The sequence below is a fragment of the Nicrophorus vespilloides genome, unplaced genomic scaffold (assembly GCF_001412225.1).
Source record: "Nicrophorus vespilloides isolate i.1.1-1 unplaced genomic scaffold, Nicve_v1.0, whole genome shotgun sequence".
In the NCBI taxonomy this organism is placed as follows: Eukaryota; Metazoa; Arthropoda; class Insecta; order Coleoptera; family Silphidae; genus Nicrophorus; species Nicrophorus vespilloides.
In genome coordinates this window covers 389,349-410,621 of record NW_017098599.1, presented here as the reverse complement: position 1 = coordinate 410,621, position 21,273 = coordinate 389,349, and the positions used below count along the sequence as shown (strand labels likewise).

The following is a 21,273-nucleotide window of genomic DNA, read 5'->3' as shown; positions in this document are numbered from 1 at the left end:
TATATAGGATTATACGAGTTATGCATGTTCGATGAGAATGATATCCACATTTGTCGCCTTACAATAATTTATTGATCGCTTATTTTATACCCTATTAGTTTTATGATTAACTAATCAACCTCATATGATTATTTAAAACAAAAAAAAATGTGGATCTCATGGTTCTTATGTAGATATGGAAATTAAGGATGTTACGCACAAAGTTCTATTCAAATTGCTATTTGTGATGTATACTTTTAACCTCGTCTCCACTTCCACTTCTTCATATATACGTGTTTCTTCCTATATTATATTATTATTATTATCATACGTTTCGTAACTGGATTCGTTTTTAACCAAATTTTTATGTATTTTTTATTCGCTATATTTCTTTTTACTATGTTTTATTTTTTTTAACCATATTTGTATATAAAAATAAGTATATATGTAAAGTTTAAATATGCAACTCTTATTTACCTTCATTGCTTTCCTTCACAAGACATCCTTAGCACACTGGTAAGTAGATAAAGACTATATATAATGGTTGTATGGTAAATAAAACAAAAGTATACAAAATATTATTTTTTTTATGCAAAAAATGTAGTTTTAAAAACAAAGAAGAATGTATAAATATTATCACAAAATTACATTACATAATTGATATCTGGACATGCAATTCACTCATCTGTGCTTAGTAAGGAACCTTGGGCCTTTCGGTTTAGGCGGTTTCTTCTCGATCTTCTTTGAGTTAGGATCTCCGAAATCGTAGCGTCTTTTCAAACGTTCTCTAATTAGTAAACCCCTAATCAGTTTCCTCCAGTTTCCGAAAACCCTCTTCTCGTATTTCTCTTTCTCCCGTTTTTCCGCCTCCTCTTGTTCCTGGATTAGGAATAAATATTTATAGATCGCTAAGTTCGCTAATAAGGGAATTTGTAATACTTACCACATACCATGCAGCAATCAGACGTTCCTGCTCCTCTTCGCAGACGATGAAACCGTCAAACATTGGATGGGTTCCTCCACTATGAAAATCGAATCCGACGACGGCTGGGGCACAATCAATGTTCAGCTTTCGGGCTACTTTATTCAGACCAGGCACTGTAATTTTCGAAATAAAACTCTGTTTAACATGAAAAGTAGATGATGGAAAACTGCGAACGTACGTTGAAGATGTACGGTTTTCTTCGGCAACATGCACGGTTTGAACAATTCCACGTTTCCGTAAGCGTTTCTCGGGACCACACCGTTTTCTGCGGTTGGCGGCACGTAATCCTCTGTTTGCCAATGTCCAAAGATCTCCAGAGGTTGATCAGTTATCATACTGTTCGATAACTACATACAGATTATAAGAGTTAGTAGTGATTTTAAAGAAATTGAACATGTAGTTACTTTATCGTATTTGGGTCTGGCTTTGACAATCTTGTAGGGCGTCTCGCCCAGCTTAACAACTTTCGCGGATTTCAGCCAAATATCTCTGGAGTGGAGAACGTAGACGCAATCTCTAGAATAAACTGGTTCACCTCTAACAAAACCCAGGGTTAGCGAATCCGGAGGATAGATGGCTTGGAACTTCAACAGGTGACGCTTCAGAACGTACAGAGGATGATCTTTATATCTTCAAAGAAAACAGATCATTAGTTATTGCTGAAGAGAAAAATACGTTTTTAGCTTACTCTGAAATCGTTTTCGGTAGAGGTTGATCCAATTGTTGCCTCGCCAAATCCTCATCCTCCTCCTTATCCCTATAATTCTTCTTCCCAATGAAAGGCCGCAGTGACTCCTCCCACCATTTTGGCTCCGCCCTCAGTTTCCTAGTAACAGTATTCCAATTGGCGCAATACCTTTTAGTCACGTCCTTGATCCTATTAGAATTATCCCACGAAAGAATATACGAAACAGGATGCGAGGCTTGATTCTACGTTAATAAATATATATATAGATAGATGTCATTTTTTGCAACGTTTGATACCTACATGCAGATCCTTGACACAATGGATTTTTCCGTTGACAACATCCGCCGAAATCCATTTCTCTTCGGCCTCCAGAAACACCTCAATCCAAATATCCAAACCTATTTTTTGTTTTTTCGTTTCCTTCTCTGTCTTCGCTTTCTCCTCCTGCTCCTTCAGTTGTTGCTTCGGAAGAACTCTCCTCTTGACCTTAACATCAGAGTTTTTTTTCTTCTTAATCACCGGTTCGCTAGCGAAATCGCTATCACTTTCCTCGACGTAACTCTTCTTAACTTTTCTGAGCCGCTCTGCCATTTTCTCCTCGCGAACACTCTTCTTCACCAACTTTATAATATCATCCTTTATCTCGTTGTTTTTAAAATACTGCGTGCATTCGGAATACGATTTTGACTCGGTAGTCGTCTTCTTCTCAGCATCCACGCAATTGCGTCTCTTGTTAATAGGTTTTAGTTTAACCTCCTTTTGAGTATTAAAATCGAATGGTGTTGTTACATTTTTCGGACTGAACGGATTCCTTGAGGTCCCTGCTTCCTGTTGATCTAAGTCTTGAGTTTTCTCCAAGGCCAACCTTCTCTGGCAACGATCCTTCGTGGGACAAGGTATCATCTTATAGTTTTTAAGTTTTTTCAAATTGGGTTTATTTGTTGGTTCGTCGATGCCTCCATCCAGCTGCGGTATGTTCGAGCATTCCTCGTCCGATGTATCCTCGCCACAACCATCCAATTGCACCACTTTCTCAAGATTTTCCATGTTTGAAATGAGCTTATCTATGTCCTGCTCCATCTCATTCTTTTCTTCCAACTTTTCCGTTTTCTTCTTTGTGGATTTGAATAGATTGTTGACATCAATTTTCATGGTTTTGCTTTTAGCACTGCGTGTCTTACGAACAGTCGAAGATTTATCAGTGCCCTGTTTATCTTCGCCGCCCACTTTGAGTTTCTTTAAATTAATTTTAGTTGTTTTTGGTTCTTTTAGTTTATCGCTTTTAATACTTGTAGATTCATCCTGTTCAAGTTTTTGGGTATCAGTTTTCGACTTCTTGGACGCTTCTAAACTCTTCTTTGTAACTTTTTTCTTAGATTTATTACCGACATCAAGCTCTTTCATTTCAACTTCTGATGTATCTACAATATTTATCTTGCTCGATTTTCTTTGATTCTTGGCAATGATATCAGAGGTATTTGTTTTCTTATCGGTAACTTTCGTAGATGACGCTTCTTGTAAATTTTCAATCTTTTTTTTACTTTTACCTTTTTGTAAGGTAGAAACAGTAGACTTGTTATTATCTTTAACAGATTTATTCTCAACAGTCGCTTCTTTCTTTTTAACAACATTCTTGGATTTTTTAGTATCATCCAATTGATCTTCACTCTTACTCTTCTTTATAATAGTTGAAGTGCTTGCATCCTCATCATTAACAGATTTTCTTTTATTTTTTGTCTCATTACCTTTCTTATTAGCAACGTTTTCAGTTTTTTCCAAACCACTAGATTTATTTTGCTTTTTAACTTTGTCTGCGTCGTCAGTATTTGGACATACCTTTTGATCTTCTTTAGTGCTTAGTGAACATAATTCACTCGCTGGTGGTTTCAGTGGTTCGACTTGCAGGGACAAGACTAATCTACAGTGAATTCCCAAAGACCGCAATATGCATATAAACAAATAGACAAACATTTTCTTATTATGAGCTTCACGACGATCTATTTGCTGTTGCAAACTTTTCTCCAAAGACAGATTCTTGGTATCTTTCTCGACTATTTTAACGTTTTTTCTATACCACGCTAAAATCTGCTCTAGATATTTCAGATCCGTTCTTTCTGATGGATAACATTGCTGAGAGGGCAATAAGGATAAAGACATTGCCAGCAAGGATTCCCTATTCAACACCTCATTGATAAAATTCCCATGTGCAAGCCAAGTCAACAAGTGAACTTTATGAATATAAATTTGATTCTCCTTTTTGATCTGATTCAATCTCCTTTTCATAGCTGCTAACAGATCAACGCCTTTTTTCTTTTTCATCAGTTCAGGCATTTGAACTGTGATTTGTACACCCTCTTTGGGTATAAGAGACCTTTGGGCCTCCTTCTCTTCAGCCACCTCTTCCCAATCTTCTTTCTCAGATTCAGACAATGATTCAAAATCAGTTGAATGCATGCTGATTTGTGCTGAAAACATAATCATAATTATGCAAACTGTTTAATATATATATATATATTTTATGACCAATTATTACCATTACTTGATGACACTGTTTTTTCACCAATTGCCAATAAATCACCAATATCAACTTTCAACTCTTTCTTCTGCTTCTTCCGTGCATGGTACAACTCCAAATGTTTCTTAGCTTCCTCAATTTTTTTTGTATATTCATTTAATTGTTGGAAATTCATAACCATCTCTGTCTTAGCTGTCTCAGATTCAGTTTTGGCCTCCTCATCCTGCATTTCTTCCTCATCCGACTCAGAGTCACTAAGCCTGTTAACTCCATTGAATATAGCATTCTCAATATCCCCAAAAGACTTTGGCACATCATCATTAGGAGTGGACTTGAAAAAGGTGGAATTCAAATTTAATTCCCCAGGTTTTGTTAGGTAATTTTCAATGTCACTCTCACTAGAGCTATCAGAAGACTTAACTCTGCTTTTTTCAGGCACAGACTGTCTTGTCACCCTTTTTCCACTTGATTTTCTGGAATTTCCACTTCTTAAGACGACATCAGGATCATCAGAACTATCATTATTTTCAACAGTATCAAGTTCTTCCTCCAAATCTGTGCTGTCTTCACTATCACTTGATTTGCCCATTTCAACACAATTTATTCCATAAATGAATAACTTCGAGAACTAATTGTGATTTTTCAGTATGAAACACAAAAACACGTGTTTTTTATTATAAGAAATTAATACAAATATTTAAATATATTTTTTGCCTCGAATTTGCGTGTTCTTGGTTAGCATAATTCCAATAGTTCTGACAGTTGCAAAGGTTGCCATCATAATATCAAATGTTATGAAAGTAAATTGCTGCTCTATTTTGAAATAACACGTACAAATAATACTTTATGTGATGCTAATTATAAACCATTATAGAATACAAGAATAATATTATTAATAGGAAAAGAAGTAATATGCAGTTTATTGAAACTCTATACTGCTCTATACATGGCAACGTCGCTTGTCATAGGTAGAACAATAAACAGTGCGGTGCATCATAAACATCATAAAGAAAATGTCACAGTTACAATATGTGTAAACAAATGAAAGAAAACAAACGACTTAATGCTTAATTAATTAAGTGCTTTGAAGGCATCCAGAATACCTTCAAGATTGTATCCACCGATTGTTCAGAAATGGCGTTTCATCAGAACTTTAGCGGTGATATATTGCATTTAAACGTTGGAGGAAAAAGGTATTGCATTATTTGTACAAATCAATAATTTCACAAAATATAATTGCATTTAATATGAGAGATCTATATATATATAATATCAACTTTCACTTCTCACACCTTACTGTAATTGTCAATATGCTCTAATTCTGCAGTTTCACAACATCTAAGCAGACCCTGACATGGATCCCGGATACTTTTTTCACTGCACTTTTGAGTGGCCGAATATCGAGCCTGCGGGATGACAAGGGAGCAATCTTCATTGATAGGGATCCAAAGATTTTTTCAGTTATATTGAATTATCTGCGCACCAGAGAAATATCTTTAAAGAATATTGACTTGAGGACATTGCGGCATGAGGCTGAATATTATGGCATTGCTCCACTTGTCAAGAGGCTAATGCTCTGTGAGGAAATGACACATTCTACTTGTGGTGATGTCTTGTTTTATGGATGTCTACCTCCACCTAGTAAGTTTCATTTATTTCTATACATAACCACTTATATAGGTTTACAAACTTGATGTTACTACACCTTCCTCAAAAGTATGTAATCATTTGGCACCTCCCCTCCCCCCTCCATTTCATAAAAGACATAAAACTATAGCAGATATTTGGAAAATTGCTCACTGCGACTAATATTCGCGCCTCCCCTTAGACTAGTCCACGCCTTCCCAGGGAGGCGCGCCTCACAGTTTGGAAAACGCTGCATTATATAAAGACAATAATATTTATTATCTATTGCAGATATACCATTACAAGATTCTTCTGCATCAGAAAACAGATCAAACATAGAGACAACTGGAGTGCATAACAGACATGTTAGAACTTCTGAAGTATCAGCAATGCAAGGAAGTAATGCTAATTTGGAGGCTGGTGTTGAGGTGACGCCATCAACGAGCTCCTCGCAATGTCCACCTATTTCGGCGCCTCTGGTGGCTCCACAAGTTTTGAACGGTAATTTCATTCAAAGTCGTCAACCAGGTCATTCGAGGAACTCATCTCTGGAAATGCGTATGGGAATTTCTGGGAGTTGCAGCAGAAGTTCTCAAGATTTGAGAGGACTGTCAAGTAGAGTACCATCTGCAACAGGACACTCGCGAGCTGCATCATTGGATCTGCGCCATGCGCGGAACTCTTCAGCGGATTTAAATAAACTCATCCGGAATGATTTGGGACTGGTTTTTGGGACTAGCGGTAATATCATTTGTTATGGTGAAACAACCACTGATTATTATTTATAGCAACAGCATGGACCGACCCATTGAGAGTGCAAATTATTAAAGCCCACCACAACTGGATTGTCGTTGCTTACGCACATTTCGTAGTTTGCTATAGGTTTGCATATTGGTGTGTAATTGTTCTTTAGTGTAATTCGTTTGTATTAGATTAAAGGATTCAAGTGGATGGCAGCAGGTGTTCACTAGTCCCCATATTGATAGCTGCATCGAGAGAATCGCGATCAATGCCAAAATGGGCACAGGCGGAGAAGCTACGAAAATGGTTGCAATTTCATATGGGAGTCAGATTAGACTGTGGGGAGTGTCTGAAGATGGTTCAAGAACTAACGTTGGTAAGATTATTAATAATCTTTCAAGAGTAAAAGATGTTAAAGATTTATATTTTTCAGGAACTTTCAATCTGCACGTCAGGGTGGAATATCTGTTCTTCATTGGTAGCCAACTAGTGGCTTTGTCACCGTCGGGTAAACTCGGCGTTTGGCATGCCATGACGCAGCATTGGCAGACGCAGGATGTTGTGCCGATTTCGTCCTTCGACACCGCAGGTTCCTTCCTGCTGCTCGGTTGCAACAACGGTTGTATCTATTACATCGGTAAATAATACTCGCAATTCGCATCTGCTATTACCTAATCAAGAAGATATATTCAATCATCAGTTCATTATGCTCATAAATTATAGATATGCAGAAATTCCCTTTGAGGATGAAAGACAATGATCTGCTGGTTACGGAACTGTACAGAGACCCCAACTGCGATCCTGTCACAGCGATATCCGTCTACTTGACTCCAAAAACCAGTAAGTCTTTTCACATTTACTAAAGAACGTATCATAGGTATCATGTATTATCTGAATCACTAAAAGTCAGTAGCGATCTTACTTACTGTCCATTTATATTCAAACTGGTAGTCTTTCATTTATATATTTATCAACGTAAAGCACATCATTTTCTAAGTGGATACATCATCATTATATATTGTAGATACTTAATCAATCGAGCGCAGAATTGTCTTTAGCATTAATATTTCTTCACTTCATCTTCTTTAACTCCATCGCGAATTTATAGCATTATTGCATTAACTCAAAGGTTTGTAAAGAACTCGGCAATTCTGCGTTCGTCAATACTGTTGCTTCTAGGTGTTGTTTTATTTCTTTTATTTACTCGATGTTTCTTGAACTGTAATCTTTAGTGAGCGAGTGATCAAACATATCATCATTACTGTTACAGTCACGTTAATTTCGGATTGTTCCTCCCTTTACTTTTGTGTTTCTCTTATTTCTCTGTAAAAAAACTGCGGCCTTGTGTTTCATGCCAGCTTCGGAGAGGGGCCGCGAAGGTATGACACCGTTTGACGCTTTTATAAACCACAAATTTTATTATTTGACCTATTTTCTTATTGTACATTGAAAACCAACATAAAAATTATATATATATATATATAATAACATTGAACCAGATAAACTAATTACCATGTCACATACAAATCTAAACTGACGTACATAAAACGAAGAATTAAAAACGAAATATTTGTTATTTCTATTTATTTTACTTATCGTTTGCCATAATAACTTTTTTGTTTCAATTTTAAGGATATTTAAATATAAAATTGTACAGTTCACTTCAAATGTGGAGAAACAATTACATTTTCTGTTATATTTTTAAGGTGCATGTAACTATTTACAGTACAAATGCATTGCATGGAAATAACGTGGAGAATTAAAGTAGAACTTCGTCTTAGTTATTTTATATACCTCAAATGCATTTTGAGATATAATTTTAGCCATAGCCTTGCTTTGAATAAACGTGATAAAAACAAGACATTTTTAAGTTTTTCAAACATAGTTTATATTGTATTATTTTTATGTAACTTTAAATATTTCTCCACTTTTGAATGACACTGTATTTTTGTGTATGTATATAAGGTAGACTTTCTATATTTCCTTTGTGGTTTCGCTGGTCGCCAGTGCAAGAAGACCACTTGCATAATACGCTATAGCCATAAGGTGGTCTTTCGTCGTGGGAGCCAATAGAAATCGCTTGGCTATAATTTAAGTTGCAGCCTAAATTAACGTTCAACTCCTCCCGCCCATTTCACTCTTGGTTTTGCTTCATATTCGCTTCTTGCAAACACAAACACTATTAACACACACATACACATCATCCCACCATTTGATCATCCTAGATCTAGTTACCGCAGACTTTAGATCCACTCGAATACTTGTAATACTGCTGATTGTACTGATACAAAATAATGTGTTTTGATTCAATATCCGTTTTGTGTGTATGTGGAGCAGATTTGTGTGGGAATTGGATCGAGATAGCGTACGGCACCCGCTCTGGCTCCGTCCGTGTAATCGTCCAGCATCCGGAAACCGTAGGTCATGGACCACAGCTCTTCCAGACGTTCACTGTGCATCAAAGCCCCGTAACTAAGGTAATAATATCATAACTGACCGATTGACCTGAAAAAACGTAAGAATATAATAAATTATTGTTTATTCAGGTAACGTTGTCGGAGAAGTATTTGGTCTCTGTTTGCTGTGAATACAACCACGTGAGAAGTTGGAGGGTTACCCGATTTCGAGGGATGATTTCGACGCAACCCGGTTCCACTCCCGAGGCCTCATTCAAGATCGTTTCCTTGGAGGCGGTGGAGCCGTGCATCAGTCATGCGACCGTTAACGACTGCGGCCCGTTCGGAGAGCAGGACGACGAGCAGGTTTTCGTGCAGAAGGTAGTACCAGATAACGATCAGCTGTACGTCAGGTTGGCCAGCAACGGCAAAAGGTACCACTCATCTCCTTTTTTTATTCCCAATTCCCATGATCATAATCCTCTCTATCTCTTCAGGGTTTGCGTAATAAAAGCTGTGGATGGGAGCAGTGTGACCGCTTTCTGTGTGCACGAATGCGAAGCCTCTAGCCGCATGGGATCACGACCACGGAGATTCATCTTCACAGGTCACATGAATGGATCAATTCAGATGTGGGACCTTACCACGGCCCTAGATCCAGCTTACAAGACTGATGCAGGTACGTGTCGACAATTAACTCCATTCTTGATCCGCGCAACTCATTATCATTATTTAGATATGACAAGCGGTGGTCCCACCCCGGAAGAGCTGCTTAGGCTACTGGACCAATGCGATCTCAGCAACAGCCTATGTTCTACGCCGTGCATGTCGCCGTCGCCTTCATTGGCCGCCGCCGCTCGTTTGAAGTCGAGCAACATCGCCTTTCTCAATCAAATGCAAGACAGCGATAGGTCATCCAGTTCCAACTGAAGTCAAAGTCAAAAGTATATTGCCAATTGATTTCGTTGTTTGGAATAATTAATGGATTAGTATGTTTACCTTGTTACATTGGCGAAAAGTAAGTAGCCACCTTAATTATTTTTATTATTATATATAACCTGTATAATTCATAAGTCATCAGATATTTATGTGATTCATAGTAAATCAACGCATCAATTCATACTGACTCAAAACGTAATTATAATATTACAAGATCATCCAGGTACATCGAAATACCAGCTTTCTATATATCTTTGAAACAGTTAGATGAACCCAATCAAATTAAATTTAAGTTTAACTTATTTCAATTATTTCTACCTTTACATGCATATTATATTACATTTACAATACAGTAAACAAAATGCATGCGTATAATGTATATTAACGAAAAATAATGTTACCTATTACTATGTTTTTCTTGGTTATTTTAATGAATTGTTCTATTTCGTTTTATACTGCATTATTTAACTTAATTAAATATTTTTGTTACATACAACTTAGGTGAAATATATTTCTGCTACCTTTTTTCAAATGTTTAACAGGAAGGAGAGGCAACGAAACAAACGGTTTATTCACGAATTACTTTATTTAATGAACACCTGTGTATATTAAACGACGGCAATAGACGAAAATCGCCGACTGATTAAAGGGGTAACAGTTATAAAACGTTTTTAAAGTTAACATGGACGAAAGTGTTATTGCAAGACAGACATTGTTGTTTCCTATGAGATCAACATTCCGCAAGACTTGCCCAATGAGAAACCAATAACAAATTTCCTTAATAAAGGAAATATGTAGTGCACAACAACAACAACGAACTTTTATATTCTACGAAGGGAAGACAAATTGGTTATATGTTTTTTTTTTTTAAATAAATACGTGTTTGTACTTTCAATAATTTGAACTAGAAATTAAAATGAGCAAAATTGTTTGTTTTTTTTTCTCTGGATACGTTAATTCAATTGAAATGATGGGAGGATGATGGGACTAGAAATGAGTGATTTTAATTTCAATCATTGTAATACCATTTAGGTTCAGTCAATGGGTTTAAAAGGAAACACCAGCTCACCAAGCCAATGACGAACAGAGAGCCAATAACGTACTTCTCGGTGCCTTTATACCTCATGAACTCCTCGAAATCAGGCACTCCCATGTGATTACAGAAGGAGTGAGCTATGAAAATGGAGATGAAATGACCGGTGCGGTAGAACAGATAGGCTGAGTATACTCCAAAAATGGTGGTGTAGATAAATTGCACACCTGAAAATATACGAGTTAATAATGGTTACAAATGATATCTAGCACATTTTTACATGACTCTATGACTGCAAATTTTACTGGAACATTGTTCTTAAGTTTCTCCAGAAGATGGTGGAAATGCGCTAAAACAGAACATGATTCAGAGATGTTTGAGAAACGCCTAGAATATCAGTACCTGCACCGAAGAATATAGGACATATAAAGACAGCTTTAATTGGTGAGAAACACTGCAGAAGGACAGGAAGCATGCACGACCTAAAGCTGAACTCTTCGGAGATAGGCGCGACGATCTGACTCCTCAACCAGATCAAATCCTTGACGTTATTCACCCAATACATCGGTTCTGAAATTTCGTTCAATTTCAGCAATTTTGCCAAACATTATTATCGGTGTTACCAGTGTACAGTTTCAACAGTCCGTTGTGCACGAGCAATGCCAAAGGTCCCAAGTGCAAGATCATCGTGAGGAAGAGCGGCATGACGAAGGCCTGCAGAAGACCCTCGGATCGAAATCCAAGCACAGTCCAAAACGATTTCTGCAAATTGAGGAAGATACATTAAGCTTTAAATATCGCAAAGATGTTCATTGTTCATACCTTCTCCAAGATGTCTTTATTTAATGATAAATATAAAAATATCGGCGATATAAACAGCATCACGAAGACGCTTATAAAGCGCTTTCGGATGCTGTCCGCATGATTTCTGTAACAGAAAATTACAAATTAATGATTGTTCGTGATCGTTTTATATAATATTACATTTTGCAAGTATTTTCGCCATCCGATCCGGCGAAAGTTTGCACATCTAATTACAAGACAACGCATGATTATGCCACTGCAGTCCATTCCAATTGTTTTATTTTAAATTTTATTATTCGCCTGGAATAATGTTTTATTAGTATAATTAACATTTCAATAGAAAATGCGAAGACGCCTCTTCACAGTTACACCAGCAAATTACGCTAATAAATAAATTTAATACAACAAAGTAGGTGGGAAATTTCAACGAGTCGTCGTTTTCTTTTAATTAAAACTTTAAATATCAACAACCGTTCTTTCGACTCTCGTTGTTAACATATGTTAACTGTTGAAGTGGAAAACGGTAACAGATTTAATTCAAATGTGTTAAATAAATTAAATGAATTTGCAAACTTGTAAAAATCATATAAGAATATAGGATAGATAGAATATGTGTGAATATAATGTATATTTATGAAATTCAAAGTTTTGATATGTCAAACAATGATTGTTCACGTTGGCATTGATAGAGGAATCGATAGTTGAGAGGATCGTTAGAAGGTATCGCAGGTGATTGCATTAATTAGAGATGAGACTCATGGGTGTATGTAAATTATGGTTGGAGCAACGTGAGGATGATGTACAATAACAATTGTTGAAAAACTGGTTATTGGGTGGTTCGGCGGTTGGTAGCGCATCGTGACAGTTGCAGAAGGCGACGTTGCCGGAGTGTACGTGAGCAGAAGACAAGGATCAAATCCATGCAGAGGTGCGAGAGAGAAAGGACGATCGAGCTGGAGAAGGACAGATAGAGATTTGGGGGAGAATATTCTGTTGGCCATTTGTCGCGGCGGTGGTGTGAATGGAATGAGTTTGATTTGGGTATCGGGTAAAGGAGAGAGATTGAATAGTAAAGTATAGTTGGTAAAGAAAAAAGGGTCGGTATCCGTACCTGCCGTGTTGATAGTTCCATACGTAGAAGCTGGCTATGTAGACGAGCGAATGAAGGAGGCAGGAGCCGATGGCCAGGGTGCAGCCCGAAATCTCATTCAATCCGTCCGGCCGCTCCATTCCGATTCAGACTGATCCTCTGTGTTTCTGACATTATAACGGTCACGTGACCGCCGATGTGGTACTGTTATTGGCCCGGGAGGTTTCGTCTCTCTGGACACATTCAATTGTTCGTGCGGTGTTGAGTGAAAATGGCCGTCGCCAGTGCTGCATAGTATATACTCCACTCTGCTGTCCCCATTGTTTCGGATTGTGGCACCCCCCTCTGCACCCCGGGTTGCGAGCGGTCTCCAAAGATGCCGAGCGCTTCCTTCACCGCCTCCAGGTCGTGCGTGAGGAGGTCCCGAAGGAAAGGTGCCAACAGGATACCCACACCTTCGAGAACAACCTCTGGTAAGTAGAACACCACCGATGGAAGAACATTGTTATCCGTAAAAAATCCATCGCATCCCCCCAACAAGTAAAAAAAACAAACGAACAGAGGCATAGCACCCTTCGAGGACATCATCATCATCGGCCCACTCGTACAGGACATATTTCACGTAACGTCCTCTCTCCTCTCCGTCTCGCATTCATCCAACACACATCAATTTAATTATGCCCTCTCGACCCAAACGGATGGATAGTCGGTTGAATGGATTCCACATATCCATACACTCCCATCATATTACTCATATACAATCATCCCCAAACATTTCCATGACGAAATATCGATAATTCCGAATCCCGTTCTCGATGCTTCTGACTACTTCTTTTTTTTTACTCTTAACTATTCCTCCTCCTTATTCCCCCCTTTAAAGGGACCATCCTTAATTCCTCTCATTTGCTTCAATTTTTGACGGATGTTGTCTCTTGTCAGATGGAACAAACCAAATAAACAAAACCACCACGCCAATCCATACAAGCTGCAACCGTTCCCATGCATATTTAAATGACTAAACTCGTTCTAATTATATCACATTACCTATCTCCCTTACCTAAATCTTTCAATTCCTTTCCCTCAGACATAAATAAACAATAACAAACAAACAACAATGGTGGATCTTGACACATTCAACTATCTATCTTTCAGTACACCATTTGTCAACGTATTCCTTGAAAAGATTTAAACACACTAAATTTCAATTATTCCGTCTACCAAAGTTAATAAATATACACAACATCGATGCAAGCAAACAAAACAATGGTGACTAAACAGTGTCAAGCCATCATGGAATAATAATTAGTGATTTCTTAGCGATTGCCCCCAGACTGGTTCAAGCACATTTTTGCCTTCGTGTCTATTTTGGGCATTGTAAACATTCGATCTAGAACAAGTTTTTCTTTCCCTGCTTGTTTACTGTCGAAATTTATCACTTTCAGAAAAAAAATGTAAACAGATTTTGATATGGTTGGCATTGAAACACGTCAATTATGTTTCGGAATTTGCAAATAAAACTTCAAACTAATTACTTTGAGTTTCTGTTTAAAAGCATGATAATACAAATTCAGGTCCTGCTTGCTTTTACCACTGACTACCAGTCTTATTGCCATCATTTAAATATACGATGTTTGTTTTATAAAGAATCACAATTGCAATATTTTACAAGTGTCTCAATATTTATATAAGATGCATAAAGATTATGCACACAATAACTATGAATGGCTAATATTCATCAGAATCAACATGTTTATATAAATTTACAATTTGAAAAGAGATTGTTTATGTTTGCTATTTTAGAAGATTTTGCTACTGCTTTTTTTCAGTTTCTTCTAGTTGCATAACGACTCACAGACAAACAAGAAAATGATAAGCACAAGTGTTGTTATTGACATTGATTTTTTTTTCAGTGTAGCTTATCACTTATTTAGGAACAGACACATTATTTTTTTTTTATTGGATTCTCCAACGACAAGTTCTTTAGCAAATCCCTAAGTAACTATTACTCCTCTCCTCTCCTCATATCTTGCTCAGGTCATTCACCCTTCAGATAACGTATATATTTGTTTATTTACTGCATCCATTATGTATAGTGTATTAGAATTACAATTAATAATTATTATCTTCTTTTTAAGGTAAAAATAATTATTGATAAATCGTTTATTATTGTATTGATTGTGTGTATTATGGATTTTGAAAAAAATGCATATAGATTTCTGATATAAAATGTAAACACGAAAAAAAGTTAGTTAGTCACAGAAAGTCTCAGGCGCAGGAGTTGCCATGTATTGATTGCTCCGTTCAACAGTTTTCATTCTATGTTTTTTTATATTTCATTTGAATCTTATTCAGGTGACAAATCATGCTATTTTAGCAACAGTTACCATATTTTTTTTTAAATCAATTTTGTCAACAAACTCATATATGGGATTACATTACATAATTACATGAGCTTAAATGTTTATTGCAGATAAACAGTTGATTTCTTAACTATTGTATGTTTTATTTCTGTGTAGTAGAATCATGACTTTATAAATAACGTGTGAAATCAAATGAAAAGTTAATTAAATTATTGCAAGAAAAACTTTAATTTCAAAAATTGCAACACAAATATATGAAATAATGTTTTGATTTGTGAAAAAACATATTTGTTTGTGTATTTTCACAGCATTTGCTTACAATGAGAAATCATCAGAATTATTCAAATATTCTAATAATTAACATATTTATAATTATCTGAATGATAAATATATAAAATTTCATGTAATTGTACAATATGTTTACTGTGTTATCTCTTCAGACAAACTTGTTTCTAATTAATGTCATGTGCTCAATTCTAAAAGTTTCGCGTTTACTGAATATGCTTTGGGTGCTTTACAGTTAGAATCTCGTGTCATTGAAGCATTCCAGAAGAACGTGTTACGTTGCTTTTGTGAATCGGCGGGGATTTAAAATCGTACGGCATACTCATTTGATAGACAGCCAAGATCCGTATTTTCGTTACGACTCATACAAATTTTGGTTAATATCGTTAAAAAAATAACTGTTCCTTCCACATTGTGTGTAAAAGTATAACTGTAGGTGTCTTTGAAAATCTTTAGTATTTTATTTGAAACGTATTATACTGTCAGTAACGATGATGGGAATTGCTGATTATTGAATTATTTATGTTTATTCAAATTTATTTTTTATTTCATTCAATAATAGTGATACGATGATAATTAATTATCATGTAGATCGTTTGTAAAGATGTTGTCTAAAGCTATTTTTGGTTTGTTGCCAGCAGAACCATGTGAACCGTCGTGTCCGATCCCGAACCAGAACATTCCAGCGCCGTTGGCGCCGGCCAGTGGCTCCTCGTCGGCGATGGCGCCGAGCACCAGCAGCAGCACAGTGCCCGCCCACCATTCGCCATACGATCTTCGTCGCAAGTCGCCGTCCCATCACGAGGGCGGTCCCAGTACCAGCGCCGCGACTGCCGGTTCGCCGACTTCTCCAGCCACGCCCACGGCCCCCGCTCAGGTTTGCTACGCCTCCACGATGTTACCAGCAAGGAAGAGGCCCCGTCGGACCTTCTCCACCTCGTACGAAAGTATGCAAATCACCATCATTATCATCATCGATGACTTTGACTAAGCTCTATATTAAATATTTGCAGATTGCACCGCCACAGCTGCACACTACTTGCAGTACGAACTTCCCGATGAAGTATTGCTCACGATATTCAATTACCTCCTCGAGTTGGATTTATGCAGGGTCAGTCAAGTGTGCAAGCGATTCCAGGCGATTGCAAATGACACTGAAATTTGGTGAGTTTCTCTTCGAAATACATGCAATCACTAAAATGGACAAGTCCGATATGGGTACCTGAAGCAAAAACCTGCTATAGAAATACATATTTATTTTTTCCATTATCTAAAATTGGAACGATTATTGTTTTGTTTTAAATTTTGCATATTGGATAATCTAATTGGTTATCGAATAATTAAATAGAACGTAAATGCGTTAAAAATATTGCCATATCTCGATCATTAATTAACATTACTTAACAGTAGTTATAGATAGATCCTGAGGCAATCATAAAATATGTAAGTTTTTGTGTTATATATAACATTAAAAAATGTGAAAAATGGTGAAAATTTAAACAAATAAATTTCTATAAATTACGATTTTAAACATTATCTACGTATAACAAAAGTAACAAATTTGGTAAAATTTGATTTAATAAATATGTAATGTTAATTTGTGATTACAGGAAACGTTTATATCAGAGCGTATACGAGTATGACTTGCCATTGTTCAATTCGGCTCCGTGCCGTTTCGAGTTCGTCAGCCCCGAAGAATCGGATCTGGCCAACCCTTGGAAGGAGTCCTTCCGACAACTGTATCGTGGTATCCACGTCAGACCCGGCTACCAGGATCTGACTTTCAAAGGACGCAATTTATGTTATTTTAATTCGGTTCAAGTAAGTTCTACCTGTTTTGTATTCTTTAACTACCCCTGTGCTTATTTATGTAATTGTCAATTTGCAGGGAGCTTTAGATTATGCAGATGAGCGAAGCGCCGCAACAAGCGGTACTAATTATTCAGGTACATGCACCAATACCCATTCTTCCGAACCCACCAATCAAGGGGCTCTTATATTCTTGCACGCCGGGACGTATCGCGGTGAAGTACTGGTAATTGACTCGGACATTTCACTGATCGGTAGGTCAAATCACGGAGGCAGCCAATTTGTACTAAAGTGTCGATTGTTCTGGAAAAAGGCGCAGCCCCGGGGAACGTCGCGGAATCCGTTATATTGGAGCGCGAATCCGAATCGACACTGATGTTCGTCCAAGGGGCAAAACAAGCATACGCAGGTCATCTAACATTGAAGTTCTCACCGGACGTTACATCTACGGTGCCACATCATAAATATTACTGTTTGGAGGTCTTTGAAAACTGCAGCCCCACAATCGATCACTGCATCATCAGAAGCACGTCTGTAGGTGAGTTGAGACAAGTATATACTTTGAAGAGTATGATACATATTAAATTGTATTATATTATTTAGTGGGCGCCGCTGTCTGCGTTAGCGGAGTTGGTGCGAATCCCGTCATCCGACACTGCGGTATATCGGACTGCGAGAACGTAGGTCTTTACGTAACTGATTACGCGCAGGGAACCTACGAGGATAACGAGATTAGCCGCAACGCTCTAGCTGGGATTTGGGTGAAAAACTATGCCAATCCTATAATGCGGCGGAACCACATTCACCATGGACGCGATGTTGGTATATTTACCTTCGATAACGGCCTGGTAATCCAAGATCATCAACTGCTACTTCATGATTTTACTAATGCATTTTTTTTTTTTGCAAATTAGGGCTATTTTGAAGCGAACGATATTCACAATAATCGAATTGCTGGATTCGAGGTGAAGGCGGGGGCAAATCCGACTGTGGCGCACTGCGAGATTCATCATGGGCAGACGGGAGGTATTTACGTGCATGAAAATGGGCTTGGACAATTCATCGACAACAAGATTCATTCAAACAACTTCGCCGGAGTGTGGATCACATCGAACAGCAATCCGACGATCAGGCGTAACGAGATCTACAATGGTCACCAGGGTGGTGTCTACATATTCGGTGAAGGTCGTGGTCTGATCGAGCACAATAACATCTATGGAAACGCGCTGGCTGGTATCCAGATACGCACCAACAGTGATCCTATTGTGCGACACAACAAGATCCACCATGGTCAGCACGGTGGAATTTACGTACACGAGAAAGGGCAAGGCCTTATTGAAGAGAACGAAGTGTACGCAAATACTCTTGCTGGAGTATGGATCACGACGGGTAGTACTCCGGTCCTGCGACGTAACAGAATTCATTCCGGAAAGCAAGTGGGCGTCTACTTCTACGACAACGGACACGGAAAGCTAGAGGATAACGATATTTTTAACCATCTATACTCGGGCGTACAGATCCGAACTGGCAGCAATCCGGTCATCCGCGGTAACAAGATCTGGGGAGGCCAGAATGGAGGTGTTCTCGTCTACAACGGCGGCCTCGGTCTGCTGGAGCAGAACGAGATCTTCGACAACGCTATGGCCGGAGTCTGGATCAAAACCGATTCCAATCCAACGCTGAAGCGTAACAAGATCTTCGATGGAAGGGACGGCGGTATATGCATTTTCAATGGCGGCAAGGGCATCCTCGAGGAGAACGATATCTTCAGAAACGCGCAAGCAGGTGTGCTCATCTCCACACAGAGCCATCCCATCCTGAAGCGAAACAGAATCTTCGACGGTCTCGCCGCTGGAGTAGAGATCACCAATAATGCTACGGCCACCCTCGAGTTCAACCAGATTTTCAATAATCGTTTCGGAGGTTTGTGCTTGGCCAGCGGAGTGCAGCCCATCGTCCGAGGTAACAAGATTTTCAATAATCAAGACGCAGTGGAAAAGGCTGTCGCAAACGGGCAATGCCTGTATAAGATATCTAGTTATACATCATTTCCCATGCACGATTTCTACCGATGTCAGACGTGCAACACGACAGATCGCAACGCAATCTGCGTCAACTGCATTAAGACTTGCCATGCCGGACATGACGTCGAGTTTATTAGACACGACAGGTAACAGGCTACATTTTTAAGCATTTAAAACCCCGATCGATATTTAAATAGTTTAAATTATTTTCATATTCATTTTATAACATTGGATTGACCAAAGATTAAAACATTAACTGGCTTTGAAATGAGTACAATTTATACTCGAGATTTTACGGTATTATTTTGAACGAAACTTTCTGACTGAATTTTTCATTAATTTTTGTTTGTTTCGTTGTTTAAGATTTTTCTGTGATTGCGGCGCTGGGACATTAACAAACCAATGTCAGTTGCAAGGTGAACCAACCCAAGATACCGACACACTTTACGATTCTGCAGCCCCGATGGAATCGCACACGCTCATGGTGAATTAGTATTAAGACACACCAAACCCAACACAAAGCTATTTATATATATATAATATATATATATTATATTTCAAGTTACACCAATTTTTACGGATTGCAGCTGGTAACCAAGTGTTTAAAAGTTGACGTCTATTACATAAAGTTATTTATATCTATAACTATCTATATCCAAAAAAAAGAGGAAAAAAAAAACAGGTTTATATATGAAATTGTGAGTGTGATTTTGTTTTGAAGTGGGTTTTGATCAGTGCTTCACGTGAAGAGAAGGGACAATTTCATTTTTTACACGATGGAAACACTTTACTTACGTTGTGATCGTAGTGTCTGTCATTATTTCTCTCTTAATATTTTAAGTAGACGTGCGAGATGTTTAGGGTGACTTGCGTATGCTTTGCAGAAGATCGTAGTATGCAATATAAAAATAATAATAATAATTATAATAATATAATTAACGATACATTACACGACTGATTTTCTTTTCTGTTTATTTTAATTTGTTTTTTTTTTTCTACATTTTGGGCATACGTTTTATATGTGGACAATCAAATGCAGGCTTCCAGAATCAAATTAATAGTAAATGCTGATCCAACAAACCAGAGGCAGGCAGATCAGACTAAAGGAACAAAATTTGTTGTTTCTAATCGAAAAAAAGAACTCCAATTGCATTTGTTTAATTTTGCTACAATAGAAATACGGGATTCCTCTCATTGCACAGCTACTTCTAAATGAAAAATTATATTTTTCAGAGGCGGTTAAAATTATTATTATTGAATCTCATTGTGTGTATGCCTGAGTAATTTCGTCTTGAAGATCTGCACGAAAGTGTGATCTTCTTGCGCATTCTTATATGCCGTTGGAGTAAATGTGATGAATGAGGTGCGTCGGAGTGCCGCGAAGTTCATCGAATCAAGTCTAAAATTTCAATATTGATAAGTTTGTTTCGTTTGACGATTTTCGCTCGCCCAGCTCCATTTCAACACTTGCATTTTATTGCAACGCAAAAATTCGTTGGGCTTCGCTCACACATCCGTTTTGCACAATAACCAATCGTTGCAATTGTAAAACATTATATATAAATATTATATACAATACGCCAATGTACAATTACTTTTTTTTACTAACGATTATTACACAACTTGTATAGATATTTTTTGTTTCCTTTAATATCATCATCATTATTATAATTATTTAAGTTTGCAACGAGCCAGATTTGGCGCTAATTAATTATATTTTTATCAATAACTACATTTGTTAAAAAATTAAGTGAATTGTATTTTTTTATAATCTTATTTATTTTTAGTTTATCTAATTATTTAGGGATCCACGAACCGATTGCGCATTGTGAAAAAAGGGTGGTTTTGGAGGGAGGAGGAGGAGAGTTGGAAGTGCAAAAGAAAAGAACGAACAAAACAATTATTATTTTCGTCTCCAAATCAAACTTGCGTATTAAAAAAAAGAAATCCGTTCACGTTTAGCTTCTCTAAATCGATGAAATTAATTATGTTTTTTTGT

General features: G+C 37.5%; 4 protein-coding genes across 9 annotated transcripts; 2 read left to right on the top strand and 2 right to left on the bottom strand.

Moving 5' to 3' along the window:
• Positions 1-609: 609 nt before the first annotated feature.
• On the bottom strand, positions 610-5,072 carry LOC108562848 (DNA repair protein complementing XP-C cells homolog). The gene is made up of 7 exons (XM_017921326.1): positions 4,186-5,072; positions 1,953-4,117; positions 1,653-1,894; positions 1,369-1,594; positions 1,143-1,311; positions 923-1,077; positions 610-858 (listed from the first exon to the last, which is right to left on the bottom strand). Exons 1-7 carry the CDS (start codon positions 4,754-4,756, stop codon positions 661-663), a joined length of 3,726 nt encoding a protein of 1,241 aa, XP_017776815.1. The 5' UTR covers positions 4,757-5,072; the 3' UTR covers positions 610-660.
• Positions 5,073-5,152: 80 nt separating this feature from the next.
• Positions 5,153-10,217, top strand: LOC108562851 (BTB/POZ domain-containing protein KCTD3). 4 transcript variants are annotated; one of them, XM_017921331.1, is made up of 12 exons: positions 5,154-5,360; positions 5,495-5,808; positions 6,085-6,534; positions 6,582-6,675; positions 6,726-6,910; positions 6,968-7,171; positions 7,258-7,374; positions 7,893-7,913; positions 8,872-9,011; positions 9,081-9,364; positions 9,428-9,609; positions 9,667-9,860. In XM_017921331.1, the coding sequence occupies exons 1-12, from the start codon at positions 5,302-5,304 to the stop codon at positions 9,858-9,860; spliced, it is 2,244 nt and encodes a 747-aa protein (XP_017776820.1). In that variant the 5' UTR covers positions 5,154-5,301. The 4 variants fall into 4 exon arrangements, with proteins under 4 accessions (XP_017776819.1, XP_017776820.1, XP_017776818.1 ...); XM_017921332.1 differs by lacking the exon at positions 7,893-7,913 and having other exon boundaries at positions 5,155-5,360; positions 9,667-10,216; XM_017921330.1 differs by lacking the exon at positions 7,893-7,913 and having other exon boundaries at positions 5,153-5,360; positions 6,588-6,675; positions 6,726-7,171; positions 9,667-10,217.
• Positions 10,218-10,422: 205 nt separating this feature from the next.
• LOC108562852 (CAAX prenyl protease 2) lies at positions 10,423-12,960 on the bottom strand. Of its 2 annotated transcripts, none has more exons than XM_017921334.1 (6): positions 12,818-12,960; positions 11,725-11,830; positions 11,526-11,664; positions 11,305-11,472; positions 11,183-11,251; positions 10,423-11,129 (listed from the first exon to the last, which is right to left on the bottom strand). In XM_017921334.1, the coding sequence occupies exons 1-6, from the start codon at positions 12,934-12,936 to the stop codon at positions 10,879-10,881; spliced, it is 852 nt and encodes a 283-aa protein (XP_017776823.1). In that variant the 5' UTR covers positions 12,937-12,960; the 3' UTR covers positions 10,423-10,878. The 2 variants fall into 2 exon arrangements, with proteins under 2 accessions (XP_017776823.1, XP_017776824.1); XM_017921335.1 differs by lacking the exon at positions 12,818-12,960 and adding an exon at positions 11,887-11,979 and having other exon boundaries at positions 10,426-11,129.
• On the top strand, positions 12,902-20,858 carry LOC108562849 (F-box only protein 11). 2 transcript variants are annotated; one of them, XM_017921327.1, is made up of 9 exons: positions 12,902-13,269; positions 16,080-16,388; positions 16,455-16,605; positions 17,052-17,262; positions 17,330-17,504; positions 17,564-17,788; positions 17,854-18,098; positions 18,165-19,420; positions 19,638-20,858. In XM_017921327.1, exons 1-9 carry the CDS (start codon positions 13,173-13,175, stop codon positions 19,765-19,767), a joined length of 2,799 nt encoding a protein of 932 aa, XP_017776816.1. In that variant the 5' UTR covers positions 12,902-13,172; the 3' UTR covers positions 19,768-20,858. The 2 variants fall into 2 exon arrangements, with proteins under 2 accessions (XP_017776816.1, XP_017776817.1); XM_017921328.1 differs by having other exon boundaries at positions 12,904-13,269; positions 16,083-16,388.
• Positions 20,859-21,273: the final 415 nt, after the last annotated feature.